Source organism: Podarcis raffonei, chromosome 8 (assembly GCF_027172205.1).
Source record: "Podarcis raffonei isolate rPodRaf1 chromosome 8, rPodRaf1.pri, whole genome shotgun sequence".
Taxonomy (NCBI): Eukaryota; Metazoa; Chordata; class Lepidosauria; order Squamata; family Lacertidae; genus Podarcis; species Podarcis raffonei.
Genome location: NC_070609.1, coordinates 87,231,884 through 87,249,457, shown reverse-complemented (window position 1 = coordinate 87,249,457; position 17,574 = coordinate 87,231,884). Strand labels below are relative to the sequence as shown.

Here is a 17,574-nt window from a genome sequence, read left to right as displayed (position 1 = left end):
CTTGGCAGCACAAATGGTAATTGCAACTCAATGGAAAACAGCCCATTTTTTTTCCAGTGAACACTTGGTACCACTCACTCTAGAATATAGCTATAATAGGAGAAAATTATGCATAATTTGAGATTCCAATAAGGACTAGAACCTCCAGACACTTATTATAAAATTTGGCATTTTTTAATGACATATACAGGGAAATTGTCATTTTCAAGACAACGCTTGTCACAAGCCTAACATATCTGGAACTATACTTGATAATACTGAGAAGGCTGATATTCTTTACTTACTTTGTTATTTTAACCCATGTGCTACTGTACACATTCTATGTGCCTATTTTATAGCTTTGTTTTCCATCTTTTAATTTTTATCTGTTGTTATAATTGTCCTCTCTGTTTAATATACATTAAAAAATGATTTTTTTAAAAAAAAACTTTGCCAAAAAAGTCACATACTAGCAGCATGGTGATTAAGCATTGTGCCACTAAATGACTGAATAGTTGTTACAATTACTGAAGGCTAGCATTCAGGAAAGGTACAGAGCACTCTCAAAAGTTTAAAAAGCAAAAAGTAGCTGCATTGGTCTATAAGAAAAACTCCAAAATCCAGTTTGGCAATACGGTTACTAGGACCAGCCAGTTGTCACAGGACTGTGCCAAGCGTAATCGACTGAACTCCATGAACAACTCTCCAGAACTCTTCATCAGCTAAGATGCTACACAGATCATGGGATAAGGGGGGACAAGAAAAATAAAATGCAAAAATCAGGCTTTTGTTGAGACATTAATGTCAGCTTGCTTTCTCAGCCCCAAGCCAGAAATGAAGGCTGAATAAGTCCCTCCCAAGTGCTACACTTAGCAGGTTACACACTTCAGATTTGGGGATGATGTAACATTGGCTGACCCCTTTCTCAGATAAATTGAAGTTTAGATGTTCTGCTCAGGAACATGCGTGCTTCGTTTAAGATTTGGGAGGGGGAGCCTTCCAGATGCTGCTATACTACAACAGACCCCATCATCCCTGACCATTGGGATCAATGGAGCCGATGGGAACTGCAGTACAAGAACATATGGAGGGCCAAAGGTTTATCACCACTGGTTTGGATTACACGCCCAACGTGATGAGGAGCAGCCATTGTTTCTTTATCCCAGAATCCTAGGTGTGCAACCTAGTATCTGCAACACCCGGGAGAGACTTATTCAGCTAGTCACCACTATCTTGGACCTGGGCCTACAAGCTGATCTTAATGCTACAACATCAGCCTTGTGCTTGTACCCTTTTTCTCCTCACTTTTCTCCCCTGTGTAACATCTTGTTTGATGAAAAGCTCAGGAGAACTCAAAAGCTTGCTGCACGTTTTTGATATTTTGGTTTGCCCAACTGCAGATTTTGGCGTCCTCTTTTAATACCATGGGCGGCTTATAAACTCCTCATGTAATTGATTTTGGTCTTGGGCATGCTGGCTCTCTTCTTCTACTTACGTATATCTATTCGCTGTTCCAAGGGCAAAGGGTTGTTTGTGCGTGACACCAGTTTCGTAAGGCATGTAGCTGCCAATAACTGGGAGTAAGACGACTGTAAAACACAAACAGAAAGCAAATGGTTAAATTGTAGGCAAAAACAGGAAAGGACAAAGCTTTCCAAGTGATTGTCAAAGGTCAAGGATGTAAGTATGTTCACACTGGTGATGCAGTGTTAAGGCATGAACTGGGAGCCGGTCAGCAATAATTTACAATATGTCAGTGAAGTAAACTCTGTATTCAAAGAAATGAAAGCAGCTCTGGCCTAGTGAACACAGCAAATCTTCCCAGTAGGCCTTGTCCCAATGAGGCAGTAGTGAGGACTGCAGGTCCCCACCTTCCCACAGCTCTCTAAATCTCTCTCTCCCCCCCCCCCGGTCCTTCCCAAGCAACTTGAGACTTATTCGCCTTGTCTGTCTTTGCTCCAGCCTCTTCATACCTCTATGGGTTCTAGGAGACCTGGGCGGAAGACTCCCTGCCTCAACTGTGTCTTAGTCCCCCTCCTCTCCAGCCTCTGCTTCTGCCCGATTCTGGACTGCTCTCTGCCACAGCTTCTTCCTGTTCACTAAACCGTTACCACTTCAGCTTCTGACACCTCCTCCTCCTAGTCCGCTCCCTCTTCTCCCTCTGACCATTCAATATCACCACCAATCTCGTGTCTCTGAGCCCTCTCTTTCCTTGGGTGTACCCCAGCTGGTGCCTTCCACCATTCCTCTGCATTCAGCCAGTCCATGGCAGACAGGAGGGTCTGATCCTCTGATGCATTCACAGGAAAGACTGTCGTGTATACTGGAGGAAAGAGTGTGTAAGAAGAGCACAAGGATTTATCGCAGGAGGTGTTCAAGGCTAGGAACTGTGGAAGTCTGCTGGAGGTGTCTGAATTCTCATGCTGGTCTGCAATGAATCTTATGAACTATCATTCAAGAGTGGACCACATTACTTCTGAAATAGTTCCACTCAACTTCCTTTATAGTGCTTTAGAAGTATTTTAAATGGAAAGCCCTGAGAAAGGGTTCTGTGTAAATTACTCCAAATGAAAGCAGAAGGAGACCCAATAGGGATCAGTTCTCAAGTTCATGGCTGTAAGCAGAGCAGAGGAGAGACTACACCAGCAGGACTCCCGCAGTACTTTTCTGTACCAAGCCATGAGCACAGGCAAATACCCAGAGAACGCTTTAGGTGGTTTGAAAGCAGGGTGGTGGGTTTCTCTGCCTACGTACACTCCCTCTTTCAAGGAGAAGCTGGCACTTGTTCAAGCAGTCCGGACTGTTGGTAAACTCAACCAAGGCTTTCTCCGCCTGGAGCCGTGTTGTGGTGTCGGTTGTCTCATACAGTTGCTTGCACAGGTTCTCTAGCTGGGCTAGACTCTGTAACAAACCAAACAGGAGAGCTTGATTATTTTATTTTATATTTCTGGTGGGACTTCCTTTAAGGGCAACTGCTAGGAAAAATGCAGCCATGGGGAAGCGAAACACTAATCTTGAAACCCTGACATTTTGCTTGGGGGTGAAAACCACACTCTAAAAGAACTGTGTTGCCACCTTATGGGAGGCAAACACCAGATTTTCATTCCCCTATTCCAGCCCTTTGAAAGTACAGTGGTACCTCTACTTACGTTCACCTCCGGTTACGTATCCTTCGGGATACATACGTGGCAAACCTGGAAATATTTTTCTGGGTTCTCTGCGCGCGCATGCACAAAGGCACTCTACCGCCGTCCGCACATGTGCAGAAACGGTCCCTCCGGTTGCGGAAACCTTGGGATCCAACTTGAGCTCCGGAACAGTTTCTGTCTGCAACCGGAAGTACCACTGTAATAGCAATTCAAAGGGAAACCTGCAAGGAACCTTTTAAATATCACCACCACATTAAATACCAGCTCCGTCCTGAGATCAGGACTTTCAAGGCCTCCAGTTCAGTGGGCTCCTTTAGGTAGCTCTGCCAACCATGTTTGTAGGCCTGGATACACAATGTGAACCTGAATAAGCCAAATATTTAATTTGTGCAAGTTGTTTTAAAAAATGGAGAATTGTGTCTAATTACTGAGGCTTCACAGGACGCAGGTGGCGCTGTGGGTTAAACCACAGAGCCTAGGACTAGCCGATCAGAAGGTCGGCGGTTCGAATCCCTGCAACGGGGTGAGCGCCTGTTGCTCAGTCCCTGCTCCTGCCCACCTAGCAGTTCGAAAGCATGTCAAAGTGCAAGTAGATAAACAGGTACCACTCCGGTGGGAAGGTAAACGGCGTTTCCGTGCGCTGCTCTGGTTCACCAGAAGCGGCTTAGTCATGCTGGCCACATGACCCGGAAGCTGTATGCCGGCTCCCTCGGCCAATAAAGCAAGATGAATGCCACAACCCCAGAGTCGGTCACGACTGGACCTAGTGGTCAGGGGTCCCTTTACCTTTACCTTTACTGAGGCTTCACAGTTCTCATTCTACTAATTTACTGCATTTGACCATTTTTTAGATAGCCATTTACCATTTAATTTTTCAAGACTTTATCATGACAGTGAAGGAACAATCCAGTAGAAAATATGAAATTATATAAAGGGAAGGAAAGTACCAACCTCCCCACACATCCAGGGTTCACAGCCATTACCTGATAAAATAAGATACATTCTCAAGTACACAATGATTTAGATGTTACACCAAAAGCCAACCTGATACAGAGAGAGTACAAGACAAATGTTATGAATACCAAACAAAGCAACATTTCATCAGGATTTGCCACCGCCATGATTGGCCTGTCCTATTAAATAACAAATGGCCACCTAACAGAGGCAAAATCCATAGGCTTAGCTGAACCCCGATACCCTCAATTTATAACTTCATTTCTCAGAAATGAGAATAAACATTACTTTGTTGAATCAAATGATTAAAGAAAAACCAGGATTCCTTCCAGCCCTGCAATATGGTCAACCAAGCAGTCATGAACAAAAAAAAAAGTGTTTTATATATTAAGTCCATATTTGATTTATCAGAAATTGATAGAAGACACAGTTTGGGGTCTAAAGGCACTAGTACACCTATTATTTCAGAAATGTCCTTCATGACCTCTAACCCAAAAGTTGTGCACACACTTGTAAGACTGCCACATGTGTGAACAGGGTCTACTTTTGTTACATCTCCTCCAACACACAGGAGAACTGACTCTAGTTATATGTAAAGAACCATTGATGGGCTATTTTTAAAAGATTTTTCTTGGATATTTGCAGAGGCTGATTTAAATGGGGGAGCAAGGCATGGTTTTCCCCACTACACATTATCCACTACTCTTCTAAGATCTGTCTCCCAAACAGGTTTAAAAGAAAAAATGTGAGAAAACAACAAAGAGTGTATAAAAGAGACAAGTTCTCTACCTTTAAGGAAATGATTAGCAATGGAATCAACGTGGTTCTCTTCTCCATGTATGTGGTGGAATACAGTTTCCTTAGTGATTCCCAAAATCTAATTCACATTATGTTGCACAATACTATTTATAAACTTTATGCCCATTAGGAAATAAATCATCTAAGGCAGGCATGGGCAAAGTCCGTTTCGGGGGCCTAATTCAGCCCGTCGGTTGGTTTAATCTGGAAATAACAACTTCAATCCTTAAAAAAGGCCCTTTGGTCAGCCCTCACAGCCCTTCATTTCATCAAATCTGGCCCTCTTTGAAAAAAGTTTGGACACCACTGAAGATCAACAGCCTGGAATGCAAAAGTACTTCAAACATGCCAAGATTTACTATGACTGAGAATTCTAACATCAGTTGATATCAACAGATGAGAATTTCCAACACACGTTGGTTCTGTACATTAAACATCAAGAGTGCCAAGAATGATTGGTACATTATACAGGGTTGTCTGCTACAGAGAAAAAGGGCGCATGTTGTTTCTATATATGCACCAGCATTTGGGTCTATTTCACTCTCTAACACCCATCCTCATTATGCGCTTACATTTCATTTGTAATAGCAGTCCTCAAAGTTAATTCCCAGGAGCCTGACACTTTAAAAGTCTAGACATTTTTTTCAAAAAGTGCTCAATTCTCGAAGCTGCACAGCATAAATTTATTTCTGAAATGCTGGTTCTGAAAGCCAGGGGATGAAAAACCAAATGCCTCGTATTGTCTGGGGTTTTATGCAGATGTCAACCAGTTTTTGTTCCAAGGCATCAACAAGTAGAGCTAGGAGACTCCCCTGTGCCCTGCCCACTATTTATTTTGCACTGACATCCCAAAACATGGCAGACTCAGCAGGTCTGTCACATCTTGAGACAAGTAGCCGTGCTCAGGAGGATTTTGAGGAACCAACAGCACAGAAAAAGGTCAATGCCTCATACTGGGAAGGATGGCTGGAGAAGCCTTCAAGACTGCATGTGCGTTGGAATGTGGAATCTCCACACAGGCAGCAAAACGAACTCTGGGATTCCACCAGTTGGGAGTTGAGATAGGCAGCTAGAAGCCAGGTCTAGAAGCAAAGCAAGACACGGAAAACAGCGGGAGAGGGAATATGCAGATGCTGCCACAAGCCACTTAGGCTTCGGATGGCGTGCCACTGGTATTCAGAAGCACTGCTGCCTACAGATGTTCAACAGCTGGAGGCAGCAATGCTTCCGAATACCTGTTGCCAGCAACCACAGGAGGGGAGAGTGCTCTTGTGGGAGAATCCTGCTTCTGGCTTCCCAAGGGGATCTGGCCAGCCACTGTGAGAACAGGATCCTGGACAAGATGAGCCATTGGGCTGATCTAGCTGACTCTCCTCTTGTCTAAAGGTCAGAAGAAGAGAATGGAGTGCAAGAGAAGGATCAAACTGGGGTGTAGGAACAATGGGCAGAGACTCATACTGGAGAAGAGAGCTATCCATAGCTACTGGTCTATAATGGCTATGTTTTGCTTTCACAGATGTGTTGAACCAAAGGTGAAATGTTCCAGAAAGCCTGCAAGTGCATCTTGGTAGTCAAGATAACCCCAAAATAATTGGTAGTTGTTGCAAGAATGAGCTCATATATTCGCTTGCTTTGATTTATGCTATTTGGCTTACTTTGATGCTGTACTTTTCTATAGGACTTGGGATGCTGGGCACTAGGACCAGACAGGGGAGAAGCTTTGGATAGCTGCCACCTATGGCCTCAAGGACCAGGTGTGATGGGAGGTTCTGGGTAAACTGATGTAAGCTGCTTTGTGAATAAAAGATGTATACATGTTTGCTTGGGTGCAAAGAAGTCATGACAAACTCTGACTGTGAGGCTTTGAACACTGTGTTGTAAGTTGACTAATTTCTTTAATAAAGAACTATAACTGGCCAACCTGGTGTTTTTGACATCCTTCTTTGGTGTCCCTGCATCAAACCACTCCTTGGGGCCTGTGATCCAGAACAACTGTTGGAGGCAACTATACTTCTGCACACCAGCTGCTGAAAACCACAACAGCAAGAAGGTGCTCTTGTGGTCAGGTCCTGCTTACAAATTTCCCATTGGGGCATCTGGTTGGCCACTGTGAGAACAGGACGCTGGCTAGATGGGCCTTATTTGGTTGAGCTCTTCGTATGCTCTTATAAGGGGATGGAATAACTGCTGTCTGAGTTTGGTGGCCACAGCCAGCGTGGACTGAGCTGGAGGCAAAAAGGACAGAGTGATAAAACCTCATCCTGGTCTAGGACAATAGAGTGAGTAGCAACAAATAACAGCTTTGCTATTTCACCTTCCTCTTTGGAAGGTGCAACCTCAAGCTTGGAAGGCTAGACAGCAGTGTAGGTAAAGTGCAGGTTGTGCTAACGCAGCCCAGCTTCTTGGAGTCTTCCCGTATTTCCCAAATTGAATAAATCTCTCGGTTGCAAAAACCCTCTCCATCTTTCTGCATTCATTATTTGAAGAATGAGGGCAGTGGATATGAAACTCTATTTATTATTATTATTGAGGAATTCTTAGACTGCCTTTTAGGTATAACCATCACAATGTGGCTTATGTAAAGGTAGAGGGACCCCTGACCATTAGGTCCAGTCCTGGCCGACTCTGGGGTTGCAGCGCTCATCTTGCTTTATTGGCCGAGGGAGTCGGCGTACAGCTTCCGAGTCATGTGGCCAGCATGACTAAGCCGCTTCTGGCGAACCAGAGCAGCGCATGGAAACACCGTTTACCTTCCCGCCGGAGCGGTACCTATTTATCTACTTGCACTTGACGTGCTTTCAAACTGCTAGATAGGCAGGAGCAGGGACCGAGCAACGGGAGCTCACCCCATCGCAGGGATTCGAACCGCCGAACGTCTGATCGGCAAGTCCTAGGCTCTGTGGTTTAACCCACAGTGCCACCCGCGTCCCGTGGCTTATGTACATCTACACAAAAAGTTCTAAAATAAACTACTTAACGCTAGATGGCCAGATCACACTATTAAAAACCCCAATGAAACCATACAGAACAAACTGCAATGTTGAGAGCCACAGAAAAACTCAGTATGTGGCCACTTAAAAAGACTGATTCATTCAAACACACTCTAAGATGGCTTTTGGAGATTCTTAGGGATGGCTGTTTTCCTTTCCAAATGACAAGAGTTCAGAACATTTCAACCCCCTTGGTGCCCCATTCTGTCTCTACCCCTCCAAGTACAGAAGACTGTACACCATCCTGTTCAGACTTGCCAAATGCTCATTTCCCAGCTGCCAGCCAATGAAGGCATGTGTTTGGCCAACCCAAGGGTGGGGATTATTCCTTACTATGGCTGGACAATATCAAGCCTTTGAACCTAGATAAAGTAGTATTGAGCACAGAAGCGATGCAGTGAAGGAGCCCTGTGCACACTAGATAAGGCTGGAAGCATGAGACAGCGAGGAGGAGAGCACTGAAGAAGCACTAGCTGGAGTTTTTTCCAAGGTAAATCTCAAAACAAGATGTAGCAAGCACTCCACCTCCTCTTTCATAATAACACTACAAGAGTCTGCTGGATCAGGCTAAAGGGGGCCCATCTAGTCCAGCATCTTGACCTGTTCACACAGTGGATAACTGGATGCCTGTGGGAAACCTGCAAGCACCAGAGCAATCTCCACTCCTATGGTTTCCAGCAACTGTTATTCAGGAGCATTGCTTTCTCCAACTGTGGAGGCAGAGCCGAGCCATTTTATGAACTTCTATCATGTCACCTCTTATTCGCCTTTGGTTTCAGAAGGCCCTATACATATTGTAATTTCAGAAAAGTTGACCCATTTGATGCATGCTTCTCAAGGCACCAAGCCAATGGACCAAACCACCCCATGGTGCATGTTTTTGATGTTTAATAAGAAACAATCTCATGTCTGGTAGGTTCCCATCAATTTTTTATTTGGTACTGACAGCATACCGATATCCGCTATTACTGGCTCTCTCTGTTCCTGTGAAAACAATGATCTTATTTTCTAGTCTGACTTTGGATTGAACCTCTTCATGTCCCAATGTCATATCCAACCATGTACTATGGATTTATAACAGCAACTCACCACCTGACTCTTTGTTTTGTTGTAGAGTATTTTGATTACTTCATAAAGTTATACACACACACACACACACACACACACACACACACACCCTATCCTTATTATCTAGAATGGGCAAGAAATCTCCATCTTTCTAGCAACAGCGAAATACTTTGAATGGAACCCATTAAGCGAGTAGATCCCACTGCACCCTTTCAGACCAGGGCTTTGATCGCCTCTTTTAAAAGGAGGAGACGGAGGGTTTAACTGATGGTGCCATGGGAAGTGAGACAAACTCTACTGCATATCCAGTATAGCAACCAGTGTTAAGAGGCTGGGATAGAAAAGCTAGGAGCCAAATGGCTCCTGGAACCTGGGTTGTGGGTGCCAAAACAGAATGTCTAGTCACCATTTGGGGGAAGGGGTCGGCAACACTTTTTGTTTATTATTTTGATAAGCATGAACTAATACACAATTCATTTAAGTGAAACACTGTTAATATCACATTTTTAACAGAAATTGTTAATACATGTTTAATTTGGTGTTTACAATAAAAATACAGTGGTGCCTCGCAAGACGAAATTAATTCGTTCCGCAAGTTTTTTCTTCTTGCGAGTTTTTCGTCTTGCGAAGCACGGTTTCCCATAGGAATGCATTGAAAATCAATTAATGCGTTCCTATGGAGACCGCCTTCAGACCAGGTCCGGGGACAGTCTGTCCCCGGACCTCTTCTGAAGGCTGGCGGGGGGAGAAGGACTTTTCTCCCCATCGCCAGCCTTCAGAACAGCCTTCTGAAGGCTGGCGGTGGGAAGAAAAGCCCTTCTCCCGCCGTCAGACTTCAGAAGAGTTCCCGCAGGGCTGCCTAGGCTGCGGATAGCAGCCTGCTGCCCGGCGCTAGGGGCGCTCTGAAGCAGAGCGCCCCTCGCGCGGGGCAGACATCTGCAGCTTGGGGAGCCCTGCAGGAGCCCTGCAGCTTGGGGAGCCCTTCCCACCGCAAGCCTTCAGGACAGGTCCGGGAACAGAGGAGAAGGTGCGCTGCGCTTCCCCGCTGTCCCCGGAGATTTCCCTATGGGCTTTCGTCTTGCGAAGCAAGCCCATAGGGAAATTCGTCTTGCCGCTAAAAATCGGAAAACCCTTTCGTCTTGCGGGTTTTTCGTTTAGCGAGGCATTCGTCTTGCGGGGCACCACTGTATTGGTACCATACTTCAATTTTCAAAACACTCTACTCTTTATTGTTAAACTCCTCAGCATATTGTCTATCCTTAACACATACCGTATTTCGAGGCTTCAAAATATATACGTTTAGGCAATCCTCGAGTATCAGCCAGGCACAGAAAATGGCATGCTGACTTTTTGAGGTGCTCACAAATGCAGAATCTTTAAGTCTGAAATGCGCCCGGCGCCAGGCTTAATTTTGAAGCCTGGTGGCAACCAACAACCCAGTGGGCTCATGCACCGAGTGTGAATGGAATGGTGGAGTTTGGCACCCAAATGTAAAATGCTGGTGGAACAGGGAATATGTGAAGTCAAAGCTGTTGCTTAAATGCCTCAGGTGTCTTGCAGCAACTGGATGTCAGGAAGTGGACTGGAGAGAGAACTGCACTTCTTGGGAGATGTGAAACATCAGGAAAAGCCCATCTGCTAGTGATGGGAGTGCTGACAGCAAAACTTTCGATGGCCAATTCCTGAGGACCAAAGGGTTCCCAAAAGCGCCTTAGTAACTTTAACTGAGGCCAGGGTGGAGTCTAAAGCCATTCCAGAAGTTGAAGTCAGAACCAAATGGGAAACACTATATTGGTCAGGTGACTGATTTAAAAAGATGGCAGGTACTGAACAGTTAAGTGGGCATTGGTACTGATAAAATGTCAGGCAGTGTAGCGAAGAGTATAATAGATGTCAGTATTGCTAGAATACAAGCAGTTATGAACAAGCAGTGTTAGAAACTTAGATGTATAACCTAATCACCGAATGGCACCTTAAACCTCGGTTACGGTTGCCACAACTGATAATCTAGGCACCTTTTAATAGAGTTGTTGTTTTTTTTTAATTATTATTATTATTATTATTATTATTATTATTATCAAAGACACTTTATACTCTGGGGGTAGGGGTAATGTTACAGAAAGGACTGAAAAAGTGCTGCTTTATGTTTTGTAGATTCTTTTCCCAAAGCTGAAATGACTGAATGAAAGAAATATACACCAAGTCAGTTGTTTTATGGTAGCCATCATGATGTGTGGTGTTGGGGCTGACATCACAAGCAGTCCCAGAACAGCAACACAGGCAGATACACTTTCAACAGGCAGCAATACTGAAGAGAAGAAAACTCAAAAGTAGACAAGTGGGGCAGCAGTAGGGTTAAGGAAAGCCCACCTTTGCGGTACTTTTTTGACTATCGCAGAACCTGCTGTTTGGAGAAACATTCAAATGGGACTGGAACAGATGATGGCTTCAACATACTTTCCAATGACAGCAGCATCAAGCCACTCTGAGCATCTTCTGCAATGGATATGCACAATAACAGCCCTTCCAAGTCCAAAGCAAAAGTCATGAGCACCGAGGTAATATTTCTGGGTTAGCGGCGTCTGTAACCTGAAGCGTATGTAACCTGAGGTACCACTGTACACCAACTTTCTCCCTCAGTTAACAGTAGCAGCCTTGTTTTTCAAGCTGTTACAGGGCTAGAGAATAAGCACTGATCTGCTACTGTATCCAAACCAGCCATCCCCAACCCAGTGTCCTCCAGATGTTTTAGAGTCAACTTCCCTCAGCCTCAGGATCATATGGCCAAGCTGGTTGGGGCTGAAAGGAGTTGCAGTCTGAAACACATGGAGAGATGAAACTAGGCTGGGGAAGGCTTGCATAAAACTACACAAATTATTCCTGCGCTGCAGGGGGTTGGACTAGCTGATCCCTTCCAACCTACATTTCCATGATTCTAACTTGTGGACCTCCATGGCCTAAATAGACTACCTTTTGCCAATTCCCAGGGATCGCAAAACAGAGGACTTATCAAGACCCCAGCAGGCCATAATCTGTATTGGACTGTGCTTGCCTCGATGACTTACCAGTTGCCCAGGAGTGCATTAGTGTGGGGAGAGAACATTTACATAAGATCAGAACTGAAAGAGCCATGCTATCTTGTCCAATCTCATGCCATTCACCACCTCTACTCTGATCTGGCTATCTACCGAATGCAGATGACAGCAGTGCACCACAAACTGAGAGCAAGTACAGGGCTGTCAGACAAGTGCAGAACAACAGCTCTAGACAACATGTCATGTGCTACAGAGTGAGGCAAAAACCCTCCAAGGTCCAATCTTACCTAGGAAGGATTATTTCAAAAGCCCAAATGTGATACCCAAGAAGGCCTGCTTCCAGAAAAGTTCTATTCAAATGCAATCCACACCAGCCAACAACATCCTGCTGTGACAGTAAAGAACTCTCTCCTAGAACAATTTCTAAAACCACTAACGAGTTTCACCATTAAAGCCCAGAATGGAGGACAAACAGCAGGACAGCTGAAACAGTCAGGGAGAAGGTGGTTCAAGCAGCTACTGCTCCTGATATGCAGCTGAGTTCAGAGGCATCTACCATGTGCTACATTCAGATGACAACTGGACTGAAAGCAACAAGGGCCTGTAGACTAAAAAAACAAGAGAAAATGGCTAACCTATCTGCAGGAAGAAAACTGCAACTCTCTGCACCTGTGGCAGTACTTTGAAGGGTTGCCCAAACAAAACAAAAAGAGGGAGGGGATGTTATTTATTTTTTCGATTTACAGATACCTTCTTGGGTTTTAGAATGTGATGAAAGGTTACACATTGGTGGAGGAGAGGGCTATCAATGGCTATTAGTCAGGAGGGCAGAAATGTTTCCGAATACCAGTTGCTGGAAACTGCAGGAGTGGAAAATGGTCGTGTTCAGGTTGTGCTTGCTGGTTTCCCAAAGGCATCTGGTTGGCCACTGTGAGACAGGATGCTGGACTGGATGTGCCATTGGAGTGATCCATCAGGCTCTTACCTGCTGGGTAACTTCCCTTCTCACGTACACATACATTATTTGTTAATCACTTCTTTTTCAATATTAAACTGACAGGTAACACCTGGTAAACACAGATCTCTCTCTATTGAACTGGAACTGCCTATTATCTGACTGAAGGTTGACCTGAGGAGAGGTGTGGACAGGCTTCTTGCTTGCTGAATTTACTTACAATTTTACTAGAACCCCAAGATCTATCAATCACAGCTGGTGCAAAAAACATACACTTAAAACTGAACCCAGGAATGTGCTTTGCATTCCAGAGCTCACAGTTTTTTCCACAAAAGGGGCTCCTAGTTACCCCAAGCTTTCTCCCTTTTAGAAGCACAAATTAGGTTAGTTGTGTGTGTGTGTGTTTATGTGTGTTGGGAGGAGGGTAATTTTGTTGCTGCTACTCTTAAACTAGGAGACAGAACTCCTTGCCAGTTTGCTGCAAACAATCCAGAGATCTATCAGCAAATCCAGATTACCTCTCTGCATTTGGACCGCCATACATCCCAGTAGTGATGTATGGAAGTGAGAGCTGGACCATAAAGAAGGCTGATCGCAGAAGAATTGATGCTTTTGAATTAAGGTGCTGGAGGAGACTCTTGAGAGTCCCATGGACTGCAAGAAGATCAAACGTATCCATTCTTAAGGAAATCAGCCCTGAGTGCTCACTGGAAGGACAGATCCTGAAGCTGAGGCTCCAGTACATTGGCCACCTTATGAGAAGAGAAGACTCCCTGGAAAAGACCCTGATGCTGGGAAAGATGGAGGGCACAAGGAGAAGGGGACGACAGAGGACGAGATGGTTGGACAGTATTCTCGAAGCTACAAACACGCGTCTGACCAAACTGCGGGAGGCAGTGGAAGACAGGAGTGCCTGGTGTGCTCTGGTCCATGGGGTCACGAAGAGTCGGACACGACTAAACGACTAAACAACAACAACATCCTGCAATGAAATATATCCACCCAAGCATTGGTGTGGGGACCATAAACTAGACCCGTAAATAACTGCTTGCTAGGTCAATATTTTTATGTAAGGAGGGCTAGTATTTTTTTGTTTTAAAAGCTGAGAACTCATGTTCATTTATTCACAAGATCACCACATATAGTCAATATGATCCAAGCAATGAAGTTCTGAATTGATCCAAGATGTGTTAAATCCAAGCTGCTTGGAAGCTAACCAGAACCTGCAGTTTATCAGTGAAGCAGTGGGCTTTTTCACATTTGGTATACACCAGACTTCACTAGAGAAGGACATTCAAGATACTCCTTAATTTTAGGGTCCTGGGTTCAAGCCCCACATTGGGCAAAAGATCCCTGCATTGCAGAGGGTTGGACTAGATTACTCTTGTGGTCCCTTCCCACTCTGAAATTCTATGATTCTACTCATGCCAGTGTGGTGTAGTGGTTAGAAGGCTGGACTAGAACCTAGAAGACCAGGATCCAAATATCCACTTGGACACAAAGCTCAGTAGGTGACCTTGAATCAGTCGCTGCCACTCATCCAAACCTACCTCACAGGGTTGTTGTGGGGATTAAATGAGGAAGGGGAGAAACATGTACATCACCTTGAGCTCCTTTGAGAAAAGGTGAGATATATATGCAATAAATAAATAAATACATTCATTGGAATGAATTTAAATTATCATCCCAGTTGATGGTATCTCGAAACTTTTGATAGTAGAACAAAGTTCAATCTCTAGTTAGGGAATCAGGTGGTGGAACTGAAGACTGGAGAGCTGCAGGAAGCTAGAGTAGACAATCCTGGGCTCAATGGACAAGAAAGCTCACCTGGTATAAAGGCAGCCTGAACAAACTTAACAGAAAACGGGACGTTTTGCCATTATGAAACTTGTGAAACTTATTTTAAATTTGCGCATATGGTGTATTAAAACAAATGACTAGTGAATATATCCAAAGATTAACGTAAGAACATATAAAGAGCCTGCTGGATCAGGCCAACTGTCCATTGTGTCCTGTTCTCACAGTGGACAATCAGATGCTCCAAAGGAAAGCCTGCAAGCAGGACCCAAGCACAGGGAGCACTCTTGCCTCCTATAGTGTATTCTGAAGCATTGCTGCGCCAACTGTGAAGGCACAGTATAGACCTCATAGCCAGTGGCCATCAATAGCTGTTTCGTCTTATCTTCTTTTAAAGCCATCCAGTTTGGTGGCCATGATCGCCTCCTGTGGGAGTGAGTTCTATAGCTTAACTATTCTGCTAGAAAGAATGATCTACATACAGCCGAAGTTCACATTTAATCAGACCATTACTAATTCTTTTTAATGGCAAAACTAAGGAAAATGGAAAAAAGAAAAGAAATCTATCTGGGAAACACTTGGGGCACTTCATGCATTCCAACAGACAGGCCCTCGCATTCCCACTTGGTGTCAACCATAGCCACTTGTAAATCTGAGGGGAGATGGTACACACATACCTCCTCTCAGTCTGCTGCTGTTCCTGGGGGAATAATTATAAGGAGTTACACAAATGCCTTTCAGAAAAGACATGTCAACCTATGATGGGTGGTGGAGGAGCGGGGAGCCATTTTTCTCTGCAATGTGCGAAGTGACTCCAAAGCATTTCATCTCCAAGAACTTGCACAGCCAAGTTACGAGCAAATGAACAGCTCACCCTTGTGGCACTTGGAGGTACCAAATCCAGAAGGAGCAGGCTGGGGGATGTTATGCCTAGAGCTACTACCTTGGAGGAGCCCAAGGTCCACATCCCCCTCCGAGCAACTCCTGCAAGTTCTCCATTCTTCCTAAACCACAGCACAGCACTGGCAAAAAGGGCAGCAAGGAGGCTGGACTGACCAAAGCAGAGTTTGCAAAAGAGGAATAAAAATCCGGGCATAACGCTGCGCTACCTGGGACTAGAGAGAGGGCAGAAGGTTGTCTTTGCTATCCCTTCCGTGGAAGCCAGTGCAGCCGAGGCAAGTGCCTAAGAAGTGGGCTGAGGCTGGTTATTGGGTTTTGGCTTCCTAGCTCTGCTGTGCTCTATCCTTTGACCCCCTTCCCAAACCCAGAAAGCTGGACCAGAGGGAGCCGGAGCCCTTTCCGACTCCTCAGCATCAAACCCCGCTGAAGTACCCCCGGGCCGGATCCGACCCCGCTTCTCTCGCCCGCGCCTCTCCCTCCGCCTGGCCACGAGCCACACCACCTGCCTTGCATGCGGGAAGCCCCCAGTCTCAGCCCCGCCGGCATCTCCAGGTGGGAAGCCCTCCTGGAAACCCTGGAGAGCCGCTGCCTGCCAGCCAGTGCAGGCGGTCCTGAGCTACACGGGCCCAGGGGTACGGCCGTGACCGGGGAGCCACGCGCCTCGAACCGGGCAGAAGCGGGTGCTGAAGGGCCGGCCGCGAACTTCTCCCGGGCGCCCGTCCTCCTCCTCCTCCTCCATTCCGGCGCAGGCCCAGGAGGCGCCCGCCGAGCTCGGCCCGCGCGCGCTCTCTCTCCCGGCCCCCGGCAGGCTAGGCCCGGCCCCCGGGTGGCCCCCGCCAGGCTAGGCCCCGAGAGCCCCCTCAGGTCTCTGGCCCGGCGGCGCGGCCTGTCCGCCGAGCCCCGCTCTCCCTCGCGCATCCCCTCACCTGCACATGATCCGCCATTTTGCTCCATTCATGTTCCGCTCCCGCCGCCGCTCTCGCTGCCGCCGCCGCCGCCGCTTCTCGCCCCCTCCCACCGCAGGCGACCCAGCCAGGGCTGCCGCGCCTGCGCACTGGCGCCGGCCCTCCTCACGCACTCGGCGTCAAGCGGGGGCCTCGAGGTTCTGCGAACGAACCAGGGACGCCGCCGCCGCTGCGGCCGCCGCGCGGGCTTTCGGAATGGCTCGGCTGCTCTGCGGCGGCGTAGAGGAGGGAGCCGCCGGTCGCGCCGCAGTGACGTCACCGCGCAGGAGCGAGGGGGGGGGAACTGTTGCGCGCGCGCGCCGAGGCAGGGGAATGCGCGGGGTGGAATCGGACTTTGTTTACATGGCTTCTTAAAGGGGCCGCGCGTCGTGGCGCGGGGCAGGGCTCCTCCATGGAGGGCGGGGGGTAGGGAGCTAGTCTGAAACAGCCAGCCTCTGAGGGGCAGGCGGTGTGGGGACAGGGAGGAGGCGTCTGAGGGAGCCTTCTCCAACCGGGCGCCCTTCAGGTATTTTTGGACTACATCTCCCGTCATCCTTAGCGTCGTACGGCCGCGCTGGCAGGGGCTGATGGGAGTTGTAGTCAAGCGGGTCAGACCAGGCAGCCTCTTTTGACAGGGGCCGGCCAGATTCGAAATACGAGCATAAAAAGAGCATCCATCAAGGAGCCCAGCCTCCTCTTTTCACAAGGGGCCGATCAGACAGGTGCCTCTTGTTGGAAACCCACAAGCAGGATCTGGGCATGTTTAGCCTGGAGAAGAGGAGGTTAAGGGGTGATATGATAGCCATGTTCAAAGATATAAAAGGATGTCACATAGAGGAGGGAGAAAGGTTGTTTTCTGCTGCTCCAGAGAAGCGGACACGGAGCAATGGATCCAAACTGCAGGAAAGAAGATTCCACCTAAACATTAGGAAGAACTTCCTGACAGTAAGAGCTGTTCGACAGTGGAATTTGCTGCCAAGGAGTGTGGTGGAGTCTCCTTCTTTG

At 46.7% G+C, this 17,574-nt stretch overlaps 1 protein-coding gene across 1 annotated transcript in view; it reads right to left on the bottom strand.

The window, feature by feature from the left end:
- XPO7 (exportin 7) overlaps positions 1-16,798 on the bottom strand; it is a 54,319-nt gene extending 37,521 nt beyond the window's left edge. Inside the window, exons 1-3 of the mRNA XM_053401323.1 lie at positions 16,552-16,798; positions 2,734-2,880; positions 1,475-1,568 (exon numbers count right to left, since the gene is read on the bottom strand). Coding sequence (XP_053257298.1) covers positions 1,475-1,568; positions 2,734-2,880; positions 16,552-16,569 — 259 coding nt within the window. The 5' untranslated portion in view covers positions 16,570-16,798. The remainder of the gene's footprint in view (positions 1-1,474; positions 1,569-2,733; positions 2,881-16,551) is intronic.
- Positions 16,799-17,574: the final 776 nt, after the last annotated feature.